Genomic DNA, 17,146 nt, shown 5'->3' with positions numbered 1-17,146 from the left:
CCTCTTTTTTTTCCCAGTCTGATGCTCTCTCGTTTCCTCTTTTTTCACTTTGACTCGATGGGCCGATGTGCTCCCGATTTGTCTGTGCTATCCCTTCCTCCTTTTCGGTCTCCTCCGTCTCATCTTCCTCTGACTCTGGCTCGATTTCTTCTCCCGGTCTCTCCCCAACGCACTTCTCCGTTCCCCTCGCCTCCGATTCCTCTCTCTCTCTCTGTCCCTCTCCTCTTTTATGACCGATAGCTTCAGATGTCCCACTTGACAGTTTCCCCGATTTCAGCCAGTTTAGCATATTTAAATTAATGTTGCTGAATGCATGAAGTTCGCTGTTAGCTGACGTTAGCCGCACAAGCTAGGCTGGCTAGTGTGTACGACTGGCGGCAGGCGGCAAGACTGCCGGAAGGAGCTCAAGTGCATTTATTAAATTGTACGTTTTTAATTTTAAATCTTACAAAGGGGATTTTTATAATTCATGTTTTTATTTTGTGAAAAATCTCACTTTTTAAATTACATTTTTTTTAAATATTTAACATTATTACACCATCAGACCGCCATTACACTTTTCCTCTCGCGCACCCCCTAGAGGCAGCTCGCGCACCCCCAGGGACGCACACAGAGAGATGCACACAGAGGGACGCACACAGAGGGACGCACACAGAGAGATGCACACATGGGACGCACACAGAGGGACGCACACAGAGGGACGCACACATGGGACGCACACAGAGGGACGCACACAGAGAGACGCACACATGGGACGCACACAGAGGGACGCACACAGAGAGATGCACACATGGGACGCACACAGAGGGACGCACACAGAGGGACGCACACAGAGGGACGCACACAGAGAGACGCACACATGGGACGCACACAGAGGGACGCACACATGGGACGCACACAGAGGGACGCACACAGAGGGACGCACACACGTCTAGACTGTTAAATGAATTAACTTAATACAATTATTATTATTTTTATTAGAGCGTGGCATAGACTGGTTCACAGTCTTAAACGTAAACTAATACTAGTAATGTGTCCCTGTTTATTTCCTGCTGCAGTGTATGTTGACATCAATTGACATGAAGTAAATGTTGACCCAAACTGTTGCCTAGCAATGCAATTCCGTTGAAACAGTCCATAGTCTCAAATTGAACAACTGACTGTGCAAACATTTGGATAATTACAGGCAACATGCATTTAGTTTAGAATGTGGATAACTACAAATGTCTTTGTTGCCCAAAATATGATAATATGTACAAAGCAGAAGCATTTATGGTAACACAGAAGTATTTAGGCTCGTCGATATTATTCTTTTCCCGACTAATAAACTCCGGGACATTTCCTTTTCCATTTTTTTCCATTGAGGCTTTTCCAGTCGTATTTCCGTTCAGTCCGCTTCACAAACTGGGTGACGGGTGCCTGTGTTACCCTGACTCTACATGCAGTCTATTTTGAGCTGCATATGCTCTGAGGGACCCTGGATGACTTTGTGGAAATGTGCTTGTAGTTTTGAGCACATTTGACACGTTAGACATGGAGCCTCTAGATTTGGAAAACATGAACTTGACAGTGAAAGCCGCCGCTGCTGCGTACCCGTTATGTGAGGAATGGAGAGACACTTCGGAGGGCTCTGTGTTCCACCTCGCCAATATGTTCCTGTTCTTTGGCTTCATGGGCGGCAGCGGCTTTTATGGACTACTGTATCTATTCACCTGTGTGACTCTGGGCTTCTTCTGCTCCACTGTGTGGGCATGGTCGGACTACTGCACCACAGACTCTTTCCTGTGGAGTTTCGCCCTCTTCGGCGTGTGCTTGGGACAAGTCCTGCATGTTGCGTATCGGCTGAGGAGCGTCTCCTTCGATAAGGAATTTCAGGAGCTTCACAACTGTATGTTCAAAAAACTAGGAGTGTCACTCACACATTTTGGGAAGATAGTGGCCTGCTGTGACGGACAAGTCCACACCATAGAGAGGGACCACTGTTTCGCCATAGAGGGAAAAACCGCTATTGATAAGCTGTCGGTGCTCTTGTCTGGCAGGTGATCATTTCACTGATATTGTGCCAAACTGCATGAACACATTTGCCATGTTCAGGGCTAAACATTTAATCACAATAGAAGATTAACACGTAACACAGCATGACGTTTTACCGGCCCGGCTTTAATCTTTAATATGCCAAATTATAATTTCATGGTTTAGGGATTCTGTTGTTTGGTCAGCTGTCACTTGTCACCACAGCAACATAAATTCTCGTAATGGCCAATAGCATTTAAATACAGAATCAAACTACGTCATCAAAACAGATGAGACTTGTTGTATTCAGCCCAAAATGCATGACTTTAGTAGGTTAACCTATATAAAATCATTGGTTTAATTTATAATGCTGTCCTTTGAATTGATTGTTCCTGTCCTTTGGGTTTATTTATTGTTTCCTATAAAAGAATAAGTCACACAAATTGTAATTATAAAGAATGAGTTAGATGAGTGTTAATGCCTTTTGATATATTAGAATTCATAGTACTTAATTATATCTGCCTATTTACATGCATCTTAGAATCGAGACATTTCCACACCGAGATGTAAAGATTTGAACTTTGTAGCTTGTTGCACTTAATGTCACAGCCTCAAACACTGATGTCACAGCTTTAAAATGCAGGACACCTGCTGTGATACAGTATCACTGCTAAACCTTTTAGCAGACGTGTTTGTGTCCTGTGAGATTAAGTGTTGACTTGCCTTTTATGTTATGTTTCCCAGTGGAAAGTGAATTTGTTAATATCAACTTCCCCTTCACTCTCCAACAGAATCCGTGTGACAGTTAATGGAGAGTTTCTGCATTACATCTACCCTTTCCAGTTTCTGGATTCACCGGAGTGGGACTCTCTCAGACCATCAGAAGAGGGTGTCTTCCAGGTCCATTTTAGTCATGTGCATGGTGCATGTGCAAAAAAACAATTCAGCCATTAATAACTGAGAAATGGTGGTCCTGAAATCAGAAGATTGGCGGTTCGATCCCTGGCTAGTCCATGTTGATGTGTCCTTGAGCAAGACACTTAACCCCAAAATGGCTCCTGTAGCTGTGCCTATGGCGTGTGAATGAGTTAGTCTGATAGGTAGGTGGCACCTAGCCCCTGCCATCAGTGTGTGAATGTGTGAATGATGATGTAGTGGTAAAGTGCTTTGGGTGGTCGGAAAGACTAGAAATACAAGTACCGTACTTTCCGGGCTATAGAGCGCACCGGTATATAGGCCGCACCAGTGGATGCAAAAATAAAAAATAAAAAAGGTGTACATAGATAAGCCGCACCGGTCTATAAGCCGCAGGTGTCCCCGTTGAACAGCAAGATGCTTTTAACAGTACTAAAGTTGTCTTCTTCTCTGAACATCATAACATGTCGCTAGCTTCTAAGCTAATTTTAACATTACGGCCAATGGGGAAATGCTAACCGCGATTAGCATTGGCGAATATAATATATATTCATACATCTTTTCATGCAGACATACTTACAGACTAAGGTCTCTCAAGGCTACCAAACGGAAGAAGTAAAACGAAGCAGCGTGTCTTCTCATTAGAATCTAAAAGCCTTGAGAGACCTTAGTTTGTCTTGGCGAGTCGGACATCTACCTACCGGTTCATGATGTGGTGTGTTCAAGGACCCAAATGCAGACTCAGGACAGCAGAGTTATATTGCAAACCAAGATGATTTATTTCTCTCACTCAAAAACACGCACACAAAAAAACTCTTGAACAAGTTTTGTAGAACAAGTTTTGTAGAACTGTACAAAAAAAACAAAAAAAAAACCTGGAAAAAACGGTAATACGTCAACTAGGAGGCATCTCCACGCGCTCCGCACAGGTCCAAGCCGGGAAGTGGCTTACGGTACCGGTAATCCCTCTGATCCGAGCCGGAAAGGATCACTATTGATCGCTGTCGCCTTCGTCCTCCTGTGCACTAAAACCATTAAAGTCCTCTTCTTCAGTGTCGGAATTGAACAGCCTCAGAATTGCTTCGTTCGTGCTTTCAGTCAATCTTTCGTCAGTGTCACTTTGCTCCTGAGGCAAATCCGCCCTTGCGCTGTCATCATCTCGCAGTAGTCCAGCCTTTCGGAAGCCGTTGGTGATCGTGGATTCTTTCACACTGCTCCACGCTGTTAGGATCCACTGGCAGACTTGAGAAAAAGTTGTTCTTCTCATGCGGCCAGTTTTTGTGAAGGATTTCTCTCCGACCGTCATCCAAGCCTCCCACTGAACTCGGAGTGCCACCTTAAATGAACGGTTCACACTAATGTCAAGGGGCTGCACATACTTTGTTGTGCCCCCAGGAATCACAGCTAGAATAGAGTTTGTCGTCTTGATGGCTGCTTTAACAGAATCCGTTATGTGGGTTCTCATGCTGTCCAAAACTAGCAATGCCGTTTTTCTGTGAAAAAGTCCCCCTGTTCGCTTCGCGTAGCATTCCGTCAGCCATTCCTTCATTACGCTTTCTATCATCCACCCTTTCTTGTTCACTTTCACGGCGATTCCTTTCGGGAATTATTCTTTTGGCATTGTCATCCGCTTAAAAATCACCATGGGTGGAAGCTTTTGTCCGGATGCTGTGCAGCCCAGAACACACGTGAAATGCGTTCTCTCATGGCCAGTTGTTTTGAGCGTGATGGAAGACTCACCCTTTCTGTTAACAGTCCTAGTGAGAGGGAGGTCAAACGTCAAAGGTACTTCGTCCATATTTATGATGTCGTCTGGTCCAATGGAATTTTCGGTTATATGTCTTTGCGTGTATTCGCTGAAGTTTGTCATTTTTTCCTTGAAGTCGGGAGGGAGTTGCTGACCAGTGGTCGTCCGTGTTCTAATCGACAGGCCCTTTTGTTGCATGAATCTGAAACACCAAGACGGTCCACCTCTGAAATCTCCAATGTTCTTTTCGGTGGCGAGGGCTTTAGCCTTCAGTCAGATTTTCACGGTGGAAACACCTCGACCGTCTGCTCTCTGTGTGTTCACCCAATCCTCAAGAGTGTTTTCAAGATCAGGCCACCTGCTTTTCCTGCCTCTGAAGGCTTTTGTCGTCTTTTTGCAGCAGCTCAGTTCTTCGGCCTGGCGTCTCCAGCGTCTCACCATCGATTCATTGACGCCGAGCGAATGTGCAGAAGCTCTATTTCCTTCTTCGACAGCCAGGCGGATCGCTTTTAACTTAAAAGCAGCATCATACGCATTTCTTCGTGTACCGGTTTTCTCCATGGCGAGGTGCGTGCAATGAATGAAACTCACAGTGGCTGGACACGCTTTTATCCGTCCGGGGTCGAATCACGAGCATGCATTCATCTGCCGTGTGCGATCGGCTCCGCCCAGTGCGAATACAGGTGTGTTATGTATTCATCCGCCATATGCTCCGTGGTGAGACGGCGGAGAGAGCGCCATACAGCGATCATAGTTCGTCGATTGTTGGCCACAATTGTGGCAAATCTTCTAGATATCTTCCAGATATGATCTTAGTTCATGTATAATTGTGTTTACAATGGCTGGTATGATGATGTTGCGCGGACTTTTTTTTCGGACTTTTATTTTAATATGTCTGGACTATTTCCGGTATTTTTCTCCGTGACAAATGCTTTCAACAACACGCTGAATGCTACACTTTTCTAAACATTGTCCGAACTGTACCCCCCCCCCCCCCCCACCCCACCCCACAGCATGCGAGTAATATGTGTGTTTTCATAGTCTGCTTTATCTCAGCCATTCCTTGTTTGTTCAGGTGGTGTTTGGACAACCTTTTGGCAGGTGCTTAGTGGTGTTCTACTCAGATCTGTAGCCTCTTTGATTTGATTAAAATAAAAGCTAAACAGACCCCCACCCCACCCCATGAGGGTACAGAATCCGTAAAATCCATAATACAGACACACTTACATTACAGACTAAGGTCTCTCAAGGCTACCATACGGAAGAAGTAAAACGAAGCAACGTGTCCATGTAGCTCGTAGCTCTGAGTAGCATTTCTGGCTACGTTGCTTTTAGATTCTAATGAGAAGACACGCTGCTTCGTTTCACTTCTTCCGTTTGGTAGCCTTGAGAGACCTTAGTCTGTAAGTATGTCTGCATGAAAAGATGTACGAAGATATATTATATTCGCTAATGCTAATCGCGGTTAGCATTTCCCCATTGGCCGTAATGTTAAAATTAGCTTAGAAGCTAGCGAGTCGGACATGTATCTACCTAACTGAAGGTACATGATGTGGTGTGTTCAAGGACCCAAATGCAGACTCAGGACAGCAGTCTTATTGCAAACCAAGATGATTTATTTCTCTCACTCAAAAACACGCACATAAAAACACGCAGGATCGCTATTGATCGCTATCGCCTTCGTCCTCCTGTGCACTAAAACCATTGAAGTCCTCTTCTTCAGTGTCGGAATTAAACAGCCTCAGAATTGCTTCGTTCGTGCTTGCAGTCCGTGTTTCGTCTGCACCCTCAGTGTCACTTTGCTCCTGAGGCAAATCCGCCCTTGAGCTTGCGCTGTCCTCCTCATTGCGTTGTCCTCCTCATCTCATAGTATCCCAGCCTTTCGGAACCGTTGGTGATGGTGGATTCTTTCACACTGCTCCGCGCTGTTAGGATCCACTGGCAGACTTGAGAAAAAGCTGATCTTCTCATGTAGCGTGTCTACGTTGCTCATAGCTCTGAATAGCATTTACGGCTAACTGGCTTGGCCAGTTGCTGCAAGCACAACAGCTATTCAGAGCTATGAGCAACAACAGTTATTGCCTCATTGCTTTTCGTTTGGTAGCCGTGAGAGACCTTAGTCTGTAATGCAAGTATGTCTGCATGAAAAGATGTACAAAGATATATTATATATTCGCTAATGCTAATCGCGGTTAGCATTTCCCCATTGGCGGTAATGTTAAAATTAGCTTAGAAGCTAGCGAGTCGGACATGTACTGTTAAAAGCATCTTGCCGTTCAACCTTTTTTGTTAACAGTCCTAGTGAGAGGCAGGTCAAAGGTACTTCATCCATATTGTAGCGACCCTGTCAGTAACAGCTGGTAGCAGAGGGGTTGCTGGTAGCAACTGTTCTGTGTTGGGAGCTAGTAAATGTTGTGTTAGACCGGAACCGGAAGTTGCGGTTGTTGTTGTGGCGGAGAAAAGCTACGGAAAAATCCGTATATAAATCACACCGGACTATAAGCCGACGCCTCAAAGCGTGGGGTAAAAAGTAGCGGCTTATAGTCCGAAAAGTACGGTACAGTCCTTTTGTCAGCAAGCTCAATTATCTTTGCTTGTCCCTAATTTAAGGTTCAATCATTTTTATGACCCCAACAAAAATGTCTTACTCAACTTCATGTACAGTTACATTCTTTATTTATCTTGTCAACAAATGCCATGGGAACAATGAATTGTTCATAAAAACAATTATTGGGTGTGTATTCAACTCCTGATGTATTTTATTTCTTTGTGCCATAGATCTGAATAGATTTTTTTCACAACAGCAATTTGGGCAAGTCATGGTATGAAAAGGAACAGAATAGGTGTAAAGTATTAGTATTTATGTTGACTGCATTCATTAATGTGAGCCTCCAGGGTCCTGGTATTTTCAATGGACTTAATGGACTTGAGCCATTCTTAATGTTATTAGTTTAATAGGTGCTTTACCTGCTGCGACGAGTCCAAATGTCTGTTGTAAAAACAATGATTAAAAACACATCAATGAGCCACATTGTTGCACTAGGTGGCTTCTTCCGTCTTTACTATGAACAAACACACACACTGTAGTTTATTTTTTAATCAATCCCGCATGCTGCTGCCACAAATACTCACTAAGGCACCAAATGAATCTGCCGCTGAAAATACTTCCCGACAGATGCACTATTTCCTTCTGCTTGAGTTAGGTTTGTTACAAACTACAGTGGAATTACCAAAAAATGTCTTTCAATGAATCTGTAATAATTGTTTTTTTTCAAGATTTACATCTTCAGCAGGAGCCAATGGGCTTAGAGTTGAGAGCAAAGGACAGTGAAGGAAAGTATGAAAGTATCAATGGCCTGCTTACACAGACCTGTGTCTGTAAATAAGACAAATATAGAATAGCACCTGCTTTATCCTTTTAGTGCAGCATTATGTGTTCTTTGTTTTGGTCAATGGAGAGATAGCATTTCTTAACCCGTGTGTTGTCCTGGGGTCATTTTTGACCCCAGAGGACGTTTAAGGTCTCTAAATAAATGAGACATCATATTTTTGTTTAATATTGAATGACTTTTCCTAATTTAATGGGGACAACTAGGTAAACACAAACTCAACATGTTGATATGTAAAGTGATATTTAAAGCAATTAAAACAGTGTCAATCAGTGAGATTTGATGGTGATCTGCATATTTCTCCATAGTCCCGTAACAGGGATTCTGGATGTGTACGGGTTTGGGTGTCGGGGGGGTGGGGGGGGGGGTTGTTTTATTTAAAGGGCTATTTAGGTAGTCAACTAAAAACGAAGTACCTGACACATAAACTTTGGTAGCAATTTTAATTCTAATAATGTTCTGCAGGTTCAAATTGCTGGGGTCAAAAATGACCCCACGATAACAAGTGTTAGTAAATTTGAAGGTAACAGGAGGCTTAAATGTTGCAGAAATGAATGTTGACATGTTTTATATGTCAGGTAATGACTTGGAATAAAGTTGACTAAGGAGTTGAAACACAGAGGTGGGTGATAATTTATACTGTATGCTTTATAAACAGTCAAACCTGACGGGGTCATTTTTGACCCCAGAGGACAACAGGTGTGATTATGTGCTGCCATTAGAAAAATTAAAATGATTCAAGAACAGCATCCTCACTAAACTTTGATATGTACCTCTCTGTGATCAGGCAAATCGTAAAAAATAATATAAAGTCAAAATAATTCATTGTTTCATTGTATTTTCACTCAAAAACAGGGTCTACTTTTATGTAAACAAGGTCTATTGGCCCTAAATTCCAAAATGAAGGGAAACATTTGTGTTAATGTGTTGGACTGACGTAAGACTAAAGGTGTAAAACAGAATTGATTGACAATTTATACTATATGCTTTAAAAACAGACAAACCAGGTGGGGTCATTTTTGACCCCAGAGGACAACAAGTGTATGGCAGTCGGGAGGACAACACAATTAAAGGTACATGCATCATTTACCAACAAAACTGTCAAAGTAGATTTAGTTGATTGATTGATTTTGGAAACAAATCCAGTTGATGAGTATTATTGGTCCTTTTGATAAATTATTAGACTTAGATTATTAGAATGTCAACTTCAAGTGAGTATTTCTTTTAAGTTTTACTTTGGGTTCAATTCCATCGTCGCCATTGAAGGACAATTGCAGTTTATTACAACTTTGTCCATCTTTTCCCCGATCACAGCAATCACTTTGGTTATAGGCTGAACTACAATATTTGACCCATGTTGTGGTAACTGGAATCATCCCATAACTGACACACATGAAGGCCAACTTGTTTCCTTTCAGCCTGATCTCTTTCTTATCATTCTCCTCAGGTGACCCTGTGTGCTGATAACCCCTGCCGATATGTGGGGTGGAGAAGGAAGAAGCTCTATCTGCTTTTTGCTAAGCATCGCTACATAGCTAAGATCTTTGCCCTGGTTGTGCGCAATGACATTGCAGAGAAGCTGTACTCCCTCAACGACAAGGCTTTCGACAAGTCGGGGCACCGATACGATCTCCGCTTACCAAGTTACTGTCACATGCCAGGGACTGATTTAGAAAAGGCAGATGTCTTCCTGCAAGTGCCAGTTCAGGGGGCAAGGACTGCCTGAACACACTCACTTGCGCGCGCACGCACACACACACACACACACACACACACACACACACACACACACACACACACACACACACACACACACACACACACACACACACTTAACTGACTCCTTGCAGTGTCAGTTAGGTAGGGCAGTGTGGAATTATCTGCACCGTGTAGGTTGGCACATTAGCAACAGGTGTGTAAGAGAGCTTTTTGGAAATGTTGAAGTGCCCTCTCATCCGCATGCCAAATAACCTATTTCACAGCCATAGGCAGTTATTTATGGTAGTTTGATTCATTTTTTTCCCACCCGCATTCACTGAAGATCCCCCCTTACTGTGCCTCTGACTGGCTAGTACTCATTGCCTTCTTCATAAAATTTGTTCAGTTTACTCATATTGTTGCTGATGAACAAGATTAGTGGAAGGTTGGAAGGGTTAATAGTTTTAAGATGTGGATGTTTTCATAAAGATGGCAGCCTTCTAATTACAATGTCCTGATTCTGAGACTGCTACGACATGTAAGGCCAGAGGTAATGTGACTGATAGACTAAGTCTAAGAGACCCTGGATCACTTCATTTGCCTTCGTCCAATGTTACTTCTACTGTTAGAGGAGCATTTCCATATCAAAGAGAAATCCCAAGATCCTGTTTGACACAATTAAGAAAATTGTTTCACCGTCTGTCTCCACATTACCATGCTATTCTGTTGAAGATTGCAACAAATTCCGTATCTATTTTATTGATAAGGTAACAGGTATTAGGTCTGGCATTCAGCCTGGGATCTGTTCATCTACTTGTAGCTCCTCGCATTCTCCTGCTGTTCTGGACTCTTTCCAGCCTATCAGCCTTCAAGACCTGATGGACTTAATTAACAAAACAAAGCCATCATCTTGCCTTCTGGATATAATACCATCCTCTCCATTTAAGAAAGTTCTGCTAACTATTGGCCCTGCAGTAACATCTATTGTCAATTCTTCATTGTCTACAGGAATTGTCCCTTCCTATTTCAAACATGCCACTATCCAGCCCATATTAAAGAAACCTAACTTAGATCCAGCTTTGCCCATGAACTACAGGCCCATATCAAAACTGCCTTTCTTGTCCAAAATTTTAGAGAAAGTGGTGGCCAAACAACTTACTGCTGCACTGGAGAGGCACAACATGTACGACAAGTTCCAGTCTGGGTTTCGTAAGCAACAGTCTACTGAAACCGCTCTCCTGAGGGTTTCAAATGACATTCTCATGTGTGCTGATGCAGGTGACTGCTCTGTGTTAGTTCTTCTGGACCTCAGTTCTGCATTTGACATTGTAGACCATAACATCCTGATTAAGAGGCTACGTGATTGGGTGGGCATATCTGGCATAGCATTAGACTGGTTTACATCTTACCTCAATGACAGAAGTTTCAATGTCTCTGTGGGTGATTTTGTGTCTGTTACCTCTCCACTGTCTTGTGGTGTACCGCAGGGCTCGGTTCTGGGGCCTCTGTTATTTTCCCTTTATCTGTTACCTTTGGGGCCGATTATAAAAATCTATAATGTGTCCTATCACTTATATGCAGACGACATCCAACGTCATCTGTAAGACGGAGGTCCTAGTTATTGCTCCAGAGGAGTTTATCCCCATGATCAGGCAGATTATTAGTCCACTCTCCTCTGCTGCCCATTGCAACCTGCGCAATCTTGGGATTTTCTTTGATCGATCCATGTCGTTTGACCCTCATGTTAAGCAGCTGTCCAGGTCATGTTTCTTCCATCTAAGAAATATCAGTAAACTGAGATCTGTAGTATCAACACCTGAATTAGAGATGATCATACACACATTTATCTCTTCACGCATTGACGACTGCAACTCACTTTTTACATCACTCAGTGCATCTGCTCTTAACCGTCTGCAGGTCATCCATAAATGCTGCCGCCAGATTACTCACCAGGACAAATCGACGATCTCACATCACCCCCGTACTCCGATCTCTCCACTGGCTCCCTGTAGCATCTAGGATACCCTTCAAAATTATCACCATCACTTACAGAGCACTTCACGGTCAGGCTCCGGCTTATGTAGCTGATCTACTTCGCCCCTATTCACCCGCCTGCACTCTCAGGTCAAACGCTCTAGGTCTTCTGTCAGTCCCACGCACACGATTTAAGACCCGTGGTGACCGAGCCTTTGAGGCAGTGGCCCCGAGGCTCTGGAATGCTCTGCCTGCAACTCTGCGCCTCGCAAATACTGTGGATACTTTTAAAAGCCAGCTCAAAACCCACCTGGTTAGGCTGGCGTTTGTGTAAAAGTAAACCCATGTCCTAGACCTGCTCTTAAAACATGTTTTACGTTTTTATTTTATTTTTAAATTTTCTCTGTGTAGATCATTTATTGACCCTAGGGTCACATTGTGTTTTTTATGCTTTTAAATGTCTGCTCTGTTAAGCACTTTGTGATACTATTGTCTGTGAAAAGCGCTATATCAATAAAATTCATTCATTCATTCATTCATTTTGTCAGGCAGTTCAAGATAGCAGCAAGAGGCAGATCATTTTCTAAAGAATGCTTTGAACAGATGTCATTTTAAAAAACTGCCCTTCAGGACTAATGTTTCTGGTAAAGTAAGATCTTAGATTTGTTTCTAAACACATTATACATGTTGGAAAATATTTGATGAAAACATGTAAAAAGGCTGAAATAGAACTGAATTGTGGTTTTAGAGTATCAAACAGTTTTTCACAGTTTTTCCGTTCAGGACTGAAATCACGGCTTGACACACTGCAGCCAGCACTTGCATAACTCCTCCCCTAACACTATGCAATAACAGCATCAGTGTTTTTGCTGCTCAATCTGAAGTTACAACACACCGCCTATAGTTTGCTAGCTAGCAGTGGTGTACTGGTCATCTGGCATACCGCTACAAATCCCGGTGGGCCACGGCATCTGCCTCATTCTGGGTGCACAAGATAGCGAGCTGCATGTTTGTTCCATTATTTTCATGCTTTTCACGTGTGTGGGACCCAACAGGAACAGGAAGTCCAGACAGCTCAGGCAGGACGTCTCTACTACGCATGCTCTCAATGGGTTCATCCTGAGAAGGATCACTCTATGCTCTATGGGCCCAATGCCGACCCCAACCTCTACGCTAGTTAGCAACTTTTATCAAAATGAATGAAATACTATCTTGAATTTCTTTTAATACATTATTGGTGCACAGTAAAAGTGACTGGCAGTTGTTTGCCAGCAGGAAGATATCATCCATGTTTTTCCCAAAATGTTGGAGCTGATGCATCCACAGAAGTCGTAAATATAATAGAGGAGAGTTTGTAAATGTTTGTGTGTGTTCAAATGGTTTTACGCTCAGATTATGCTGAAGCTAAAGGCAAACAGCTATACTTGATTAACTTTATTTTTGGAGCAGCATTCATTTGTAAATGTCATGCCTCAATTAAAAGCAGCAACTTACTGAACTGTATAAGTATATTTTAAATACATAAAGTGAAATTAATAGGTGGCTGCAGATGTAATGTGTAATATTGACCGATTGACAGCCTAGTATTGTTCCATTGTTAAAATGTAAATGTGGATGTCAATTTAGTCTCTGTTTTACTGTAAAAAAAAGAAATGATACTTTACTTTACAATGTAGATTTTTCTTATTTGGAGTGGTGTGTGTGTTGCGTGACAACAAAAATGTTAATGAGATAACAGAGGTTGGGGTAGAATTTAATGTACATAACATTGACCATGGAAGTTCATTGTTGACAACAGTAATTTAATAATAATCTTAACTCAAGGTTCATTAACTATTTTCCTCAATTGTTTGGGCTTTCAACAACAGGATGGAGCTGGTGTAGCGCACTGAAACATTTCATTTCATATTTCTTGCTGATTTAATATCAGTGTGTCTATGTAAAATCATTTGCTTTAAATATGTGTTTAAGTTCATTCATATTTGTATTACTTCAGTCGTGAATAACATTACCGAACTGTATGCTTGCTAACTGAAAAGGGAAGAAAGTTGTTGTACTGACCCTTTAGAAGAAAGCGCTGTCGCTTTAAGAGAGTTTTTAGAGAACGTGATATTTGCAGGCTGAAGGCAAAATGTGTGCTTGACCGTGGGGTTTGTAAATAAAAGTTGCAAAACGAAGATGGACGTGTTGTTGGACAGTTCATTTTAAGGGTGCAACATGTCGTGTTTCGAAATAAACGTGAGAACAGACTGCTCTTAACTCAACTCTTTATTCCAAGCTGCTCCGGTACATTAACGTTACCCCCACAGTCCAGACCCCTTCCCAGGTTACCCTGCTTCGCCCCCATTCCCCTGGGTCCTAAGTCCCCCCATGTACAGCTTCCCATAACATCTATGTGACAACAAGTATTTATAACAAATACCACATCTCCTCTTTCCAGAGAGCAAAGGGTAGACTGCCTTTGTCTCCTCAGACCTTAGAGGATTATTCTGCCTCTTTTGTTGGAAGGTCTGTTCCTATCTAAATCCTGACAGAACATTGTTAACATAGCCTCTGTGATTATTCAACCAAACATACTTAGGCATTTACAATTCTTTATATTTCACATGTGCTCAAACTACACTTTTAGAAAATAAACATATACTGGATTTCTTTTCTATCCAGTAACCCGTAACAACCACATAACTTTTCTTCTTTTATTTACAAGTTCACAGGTTAAGCCTACGAGGTTTAACAATGGCTCTCCCAGACCTAGATCTGAGTGTAGGAGTCTCTGCAGGTGTGACTTGGGGTATCACAGCAGGTGACACAGGAGTCTGCTCAGGAGTAGTCTCTAGAGTTTGTTGCTGTGATGGAGAACCTCTGTCTCGTGCCAATGTGTGTAGAGGTATCAGGTGCTGGCGGTTGCGTCTCACCACCCCCTGGGGTAGATCCACTAAGTAGGACCTTGGAGTGGAGTGGTGCCTAAGCACAGTTCCAGATAACTTTGCATCAGTTACCCAAACCTGTTCTCCTGGTGACAAAACACTGAGAGTTTTGACACGGTGGCGCCTATTGTAGTTCTCAGCATCTGATATCCCCTTCTCCTTCGACGCAAACGTGACGCTGTCAGGCAGTGCAGGCCCCAGCTGAGAGTTGGCACTGTGGTGCGAAGACGTCTCCCCATGAGTAGTTGAGCTGGGCTATAACCACTCTGAAGTGGTGTGTCTCTATAGGCCAGCAGAGCCAAGTAGGGGTCTCCTGCCTTTTTCAGTAGATTCTTCACGGTCTGAACTGCTCGTTCAGCCTCCCCATTACTCTGCGGAAACCTTGGGCTGCTGGTAACATGCCTAAACCCATACAAAGCTGCAAAGGAAGTGAAGGCTTGCCCAGAAAACTGTGGTCCGTTATCCGACATCAGGACCTCTGGAATGCCATGGCGGGCAAAGATTAATTTCAAAGGGTCAATGACGTCGGTGGCCCTGGTGTGAGACAATGGTGCAATCTCTACATACCTTGAGAAATAATCAACGACAAGGAGATAAGATTTGCCTCCCAGAACGAACAGGTCCGCCCCCAACTTTTGCCATGGTCTTTCAGGGCGTTCTGATGACATGAGTGGCTCCCTGTGATTTTGTCGCTCCTTTATGCATGTCCTGCAGTTGAGCACCATTTCGTTCACTTACTGGCTGAGTCCAGGCCACCACACAGACTGGCGAGCACGCTCCTTGCACTTCACCACTCCTTGATGTCCTTCGTGTATTTTGGCTAGCACATCATTCCGCATCACTGAAGGTATTACAAGCCGTGTGTCCTTCAGCAGTAAGCCATCTTTCACTGTGAATGTAGCTCGCTCTTGCCAGTAGCTTTTTAGCACAGGTTCCTGTCTTGCGTGTACGGGCCATCCTGTGCACAGCGACATGACACGTGAGCAGACACTGTCAGCTCTCAGCTGCTCTCTCAGATTTTCCATGTATGTGGAACTGACAGGTAGACATTGCATGACACAGTCCACTTAAATGTTGGTGCTCTCCATTAGCTCCTGTTCTTCCGTGGACCTACATGATTTCACAGGCGAGCGTGACAGTGTGTCTGCTGTCCAAAGTGACTTTCCAGGCACATGCTCGATGGAGTATGTGTAGCGCATCAGCCTCATCCTGAAGCGCTGGATTCTCGGCGGAAGAAGATCCAGTGCTTGTGATCCCAGCAGGTTGACAAGAGGTTTATGGTCAGTCTCCAGGCAGAAACGTTTGCCTATCAGGAAATCACGGAACCATTCACAGGCCCATGTGAGACCCAGAGCCTCTTTTTCCACCTGTGCGTATCGCTGTTCTGTTGGAGTAAGCGACCGCGATGCATATGCAACAGGCTTCCATTCCTCCTCCCACCTCTGGAGAAGAACACCTCCCAAGCCATACGATGATGCATCCGCTGATACTTTAGTGTCTTTGTTCGGGTCATACATGCCCAGCACAGGAGCAGAAGAAAGTGCTCTTTTCAGCGTTTCAAATGCCGTGGCCTGGTCCACATCCCAGACCCAGCAATTTTTCTTCGAAAGAAGGTCGCGAAGTGCCTTGTCTTTATCGGCCAAGTGAGGAATGAACTTTCCCAGCTGATTGACCATCCCAAGGAAACTCCTCAACTCACTGACATTTGTATAAACGATATTCTTTTTCACCACAAAGAACGACTGAAAACCATCCCTTACGTTAGCATAATGGCGCTGGTCTGCGTCACTGAGCTTCAAGCCTCTTATGACATCGTCAGCTTCGTTTCCCATACAATATATCAAAGTATTCACCTGGTTCTCTTCAGAGCTTGCTGTTAGGTTGCTTGCTTGGCGGAACCTTTCGAATCTACGGATCCATTTTGTCCACTCATGCGGCTTGGAAAAGTCAAAGGGCTCCGGCGGCTGTATGCTAAACGTAGCGCCTTGTGTGCTAGCCATTCTGCTAGCGCTAATGTTAGCTCCGTCCCCGGTCTGCTCCTCGTCGGTGTCACTCATTGAGCCTGCTCACCGATCTTCGTCCTTCCCTTCGAACCGTCTTTCATTTCCGAGTTAGTTTAACAGCACTTCTGACACCATGTCGTGTTTCGAAATAAACGTGAGAACAGACTGCTCTTAACGCAACTCTTTATTCCAAGCTGCTCCGGTACATTAACATTACCCCCACAGTCCAGACCCCTTCCCAGGTTACCCTGCTTCGCCCCCATTCCCCTGGGTCCTAAGTGCCCCCACGTACAGCTTCCCATAACATCTATGTGACAACAAGTATTTATAACAAATACCACACAACATTTTCTCAGTTGTCACGGAGAAGTGCATCTTGAGTTAAGTTTATTTTGTCAAATATACGAAATCCTTTTTGACCAAGGGTCTTTTAACATACGAATACAAATATTTAAAAAATATACAATATGAAAAAATAGT

General features: G+C 43.5%; 1 protein-coding gene across 2 annotated transcripts; it reads left to right on the top strand.

Moving 5' to 3' along the window:
* Positions 1-1,486: 1,486 nt before the first annotated feature.
* popdc3 (popeye domain cAMP effector 3) lies at positions 1,487-13,944 on the top strand. Of its 2 annotated transcripts, none has more exons than XM_079274999.1 (3): positions 1,487-2,039; positions 2,805-2,913; positions 11,680-13,944. In XM_079274999.1, exons 1-3 carry the CDS (start codon positions 1,534-1,536, stop codon positions 11,779-11,781), a joined length of 717 nt encoding a protein of 238 aa, XP_079131125.1. In that variant the 5' UTR covers positions 1,487-1,533; the 3' UTR covers positions 11,782-13,944. The 2 variants fall into 2 exon arrangements, with proteins under 2 accessions (XP_079131125.1, XP_079131124.1); XM_079274998.1 differs by having other exon boundaries at positions 9,512-13,944.
* Positions 13,945-17,146: the final 3,202 nt, after the last annotated feature.

The sequence above is a fragment of the Melanostigma gelatinosum genome (assembly GCF_949748355.1).
Source record: "Melanostigma gelatinosum genome assembly, chromosome: 9".
Classification (NCBI taxonomy): domain Eukaryota; kingdom Metazoa; phylum Chordata; class Actinopteri; order Perciformes; family Zoarcidae; genus Melanostigma; species Melanostigma gelatinosum.
The sequence above is the reverse complement of the archived record's forward strand: the minus strand, read 5'-3'. Positions and strand labels throughout refer to the sequence as shown.

Bases quoted from the DNA above. Each gene is read 5' to 3' on its own strand.
- popdc3 (XM_079274998.1), top strand. From the start codon at position 1,534: ATGGAGCCTCTAGATTTGGAAAACATGAACTTGACAGTGAAAGCCGCC. The intron at 2,040-2,804 runs GTGATCATTTCA...ACTCTCCAACAG, and splicing joins TCGGTGCTCTTGTCTGGCAG to AATCCGTGTGACAGTTAATG. The intron at 2,914-9,511 runs GTCCATTTTAGT...CATTCTCCTCAG, and splicing joins CAGAAGAGGGTGTCTTCCAG to GTGACCCTGTGTGCTGATAA.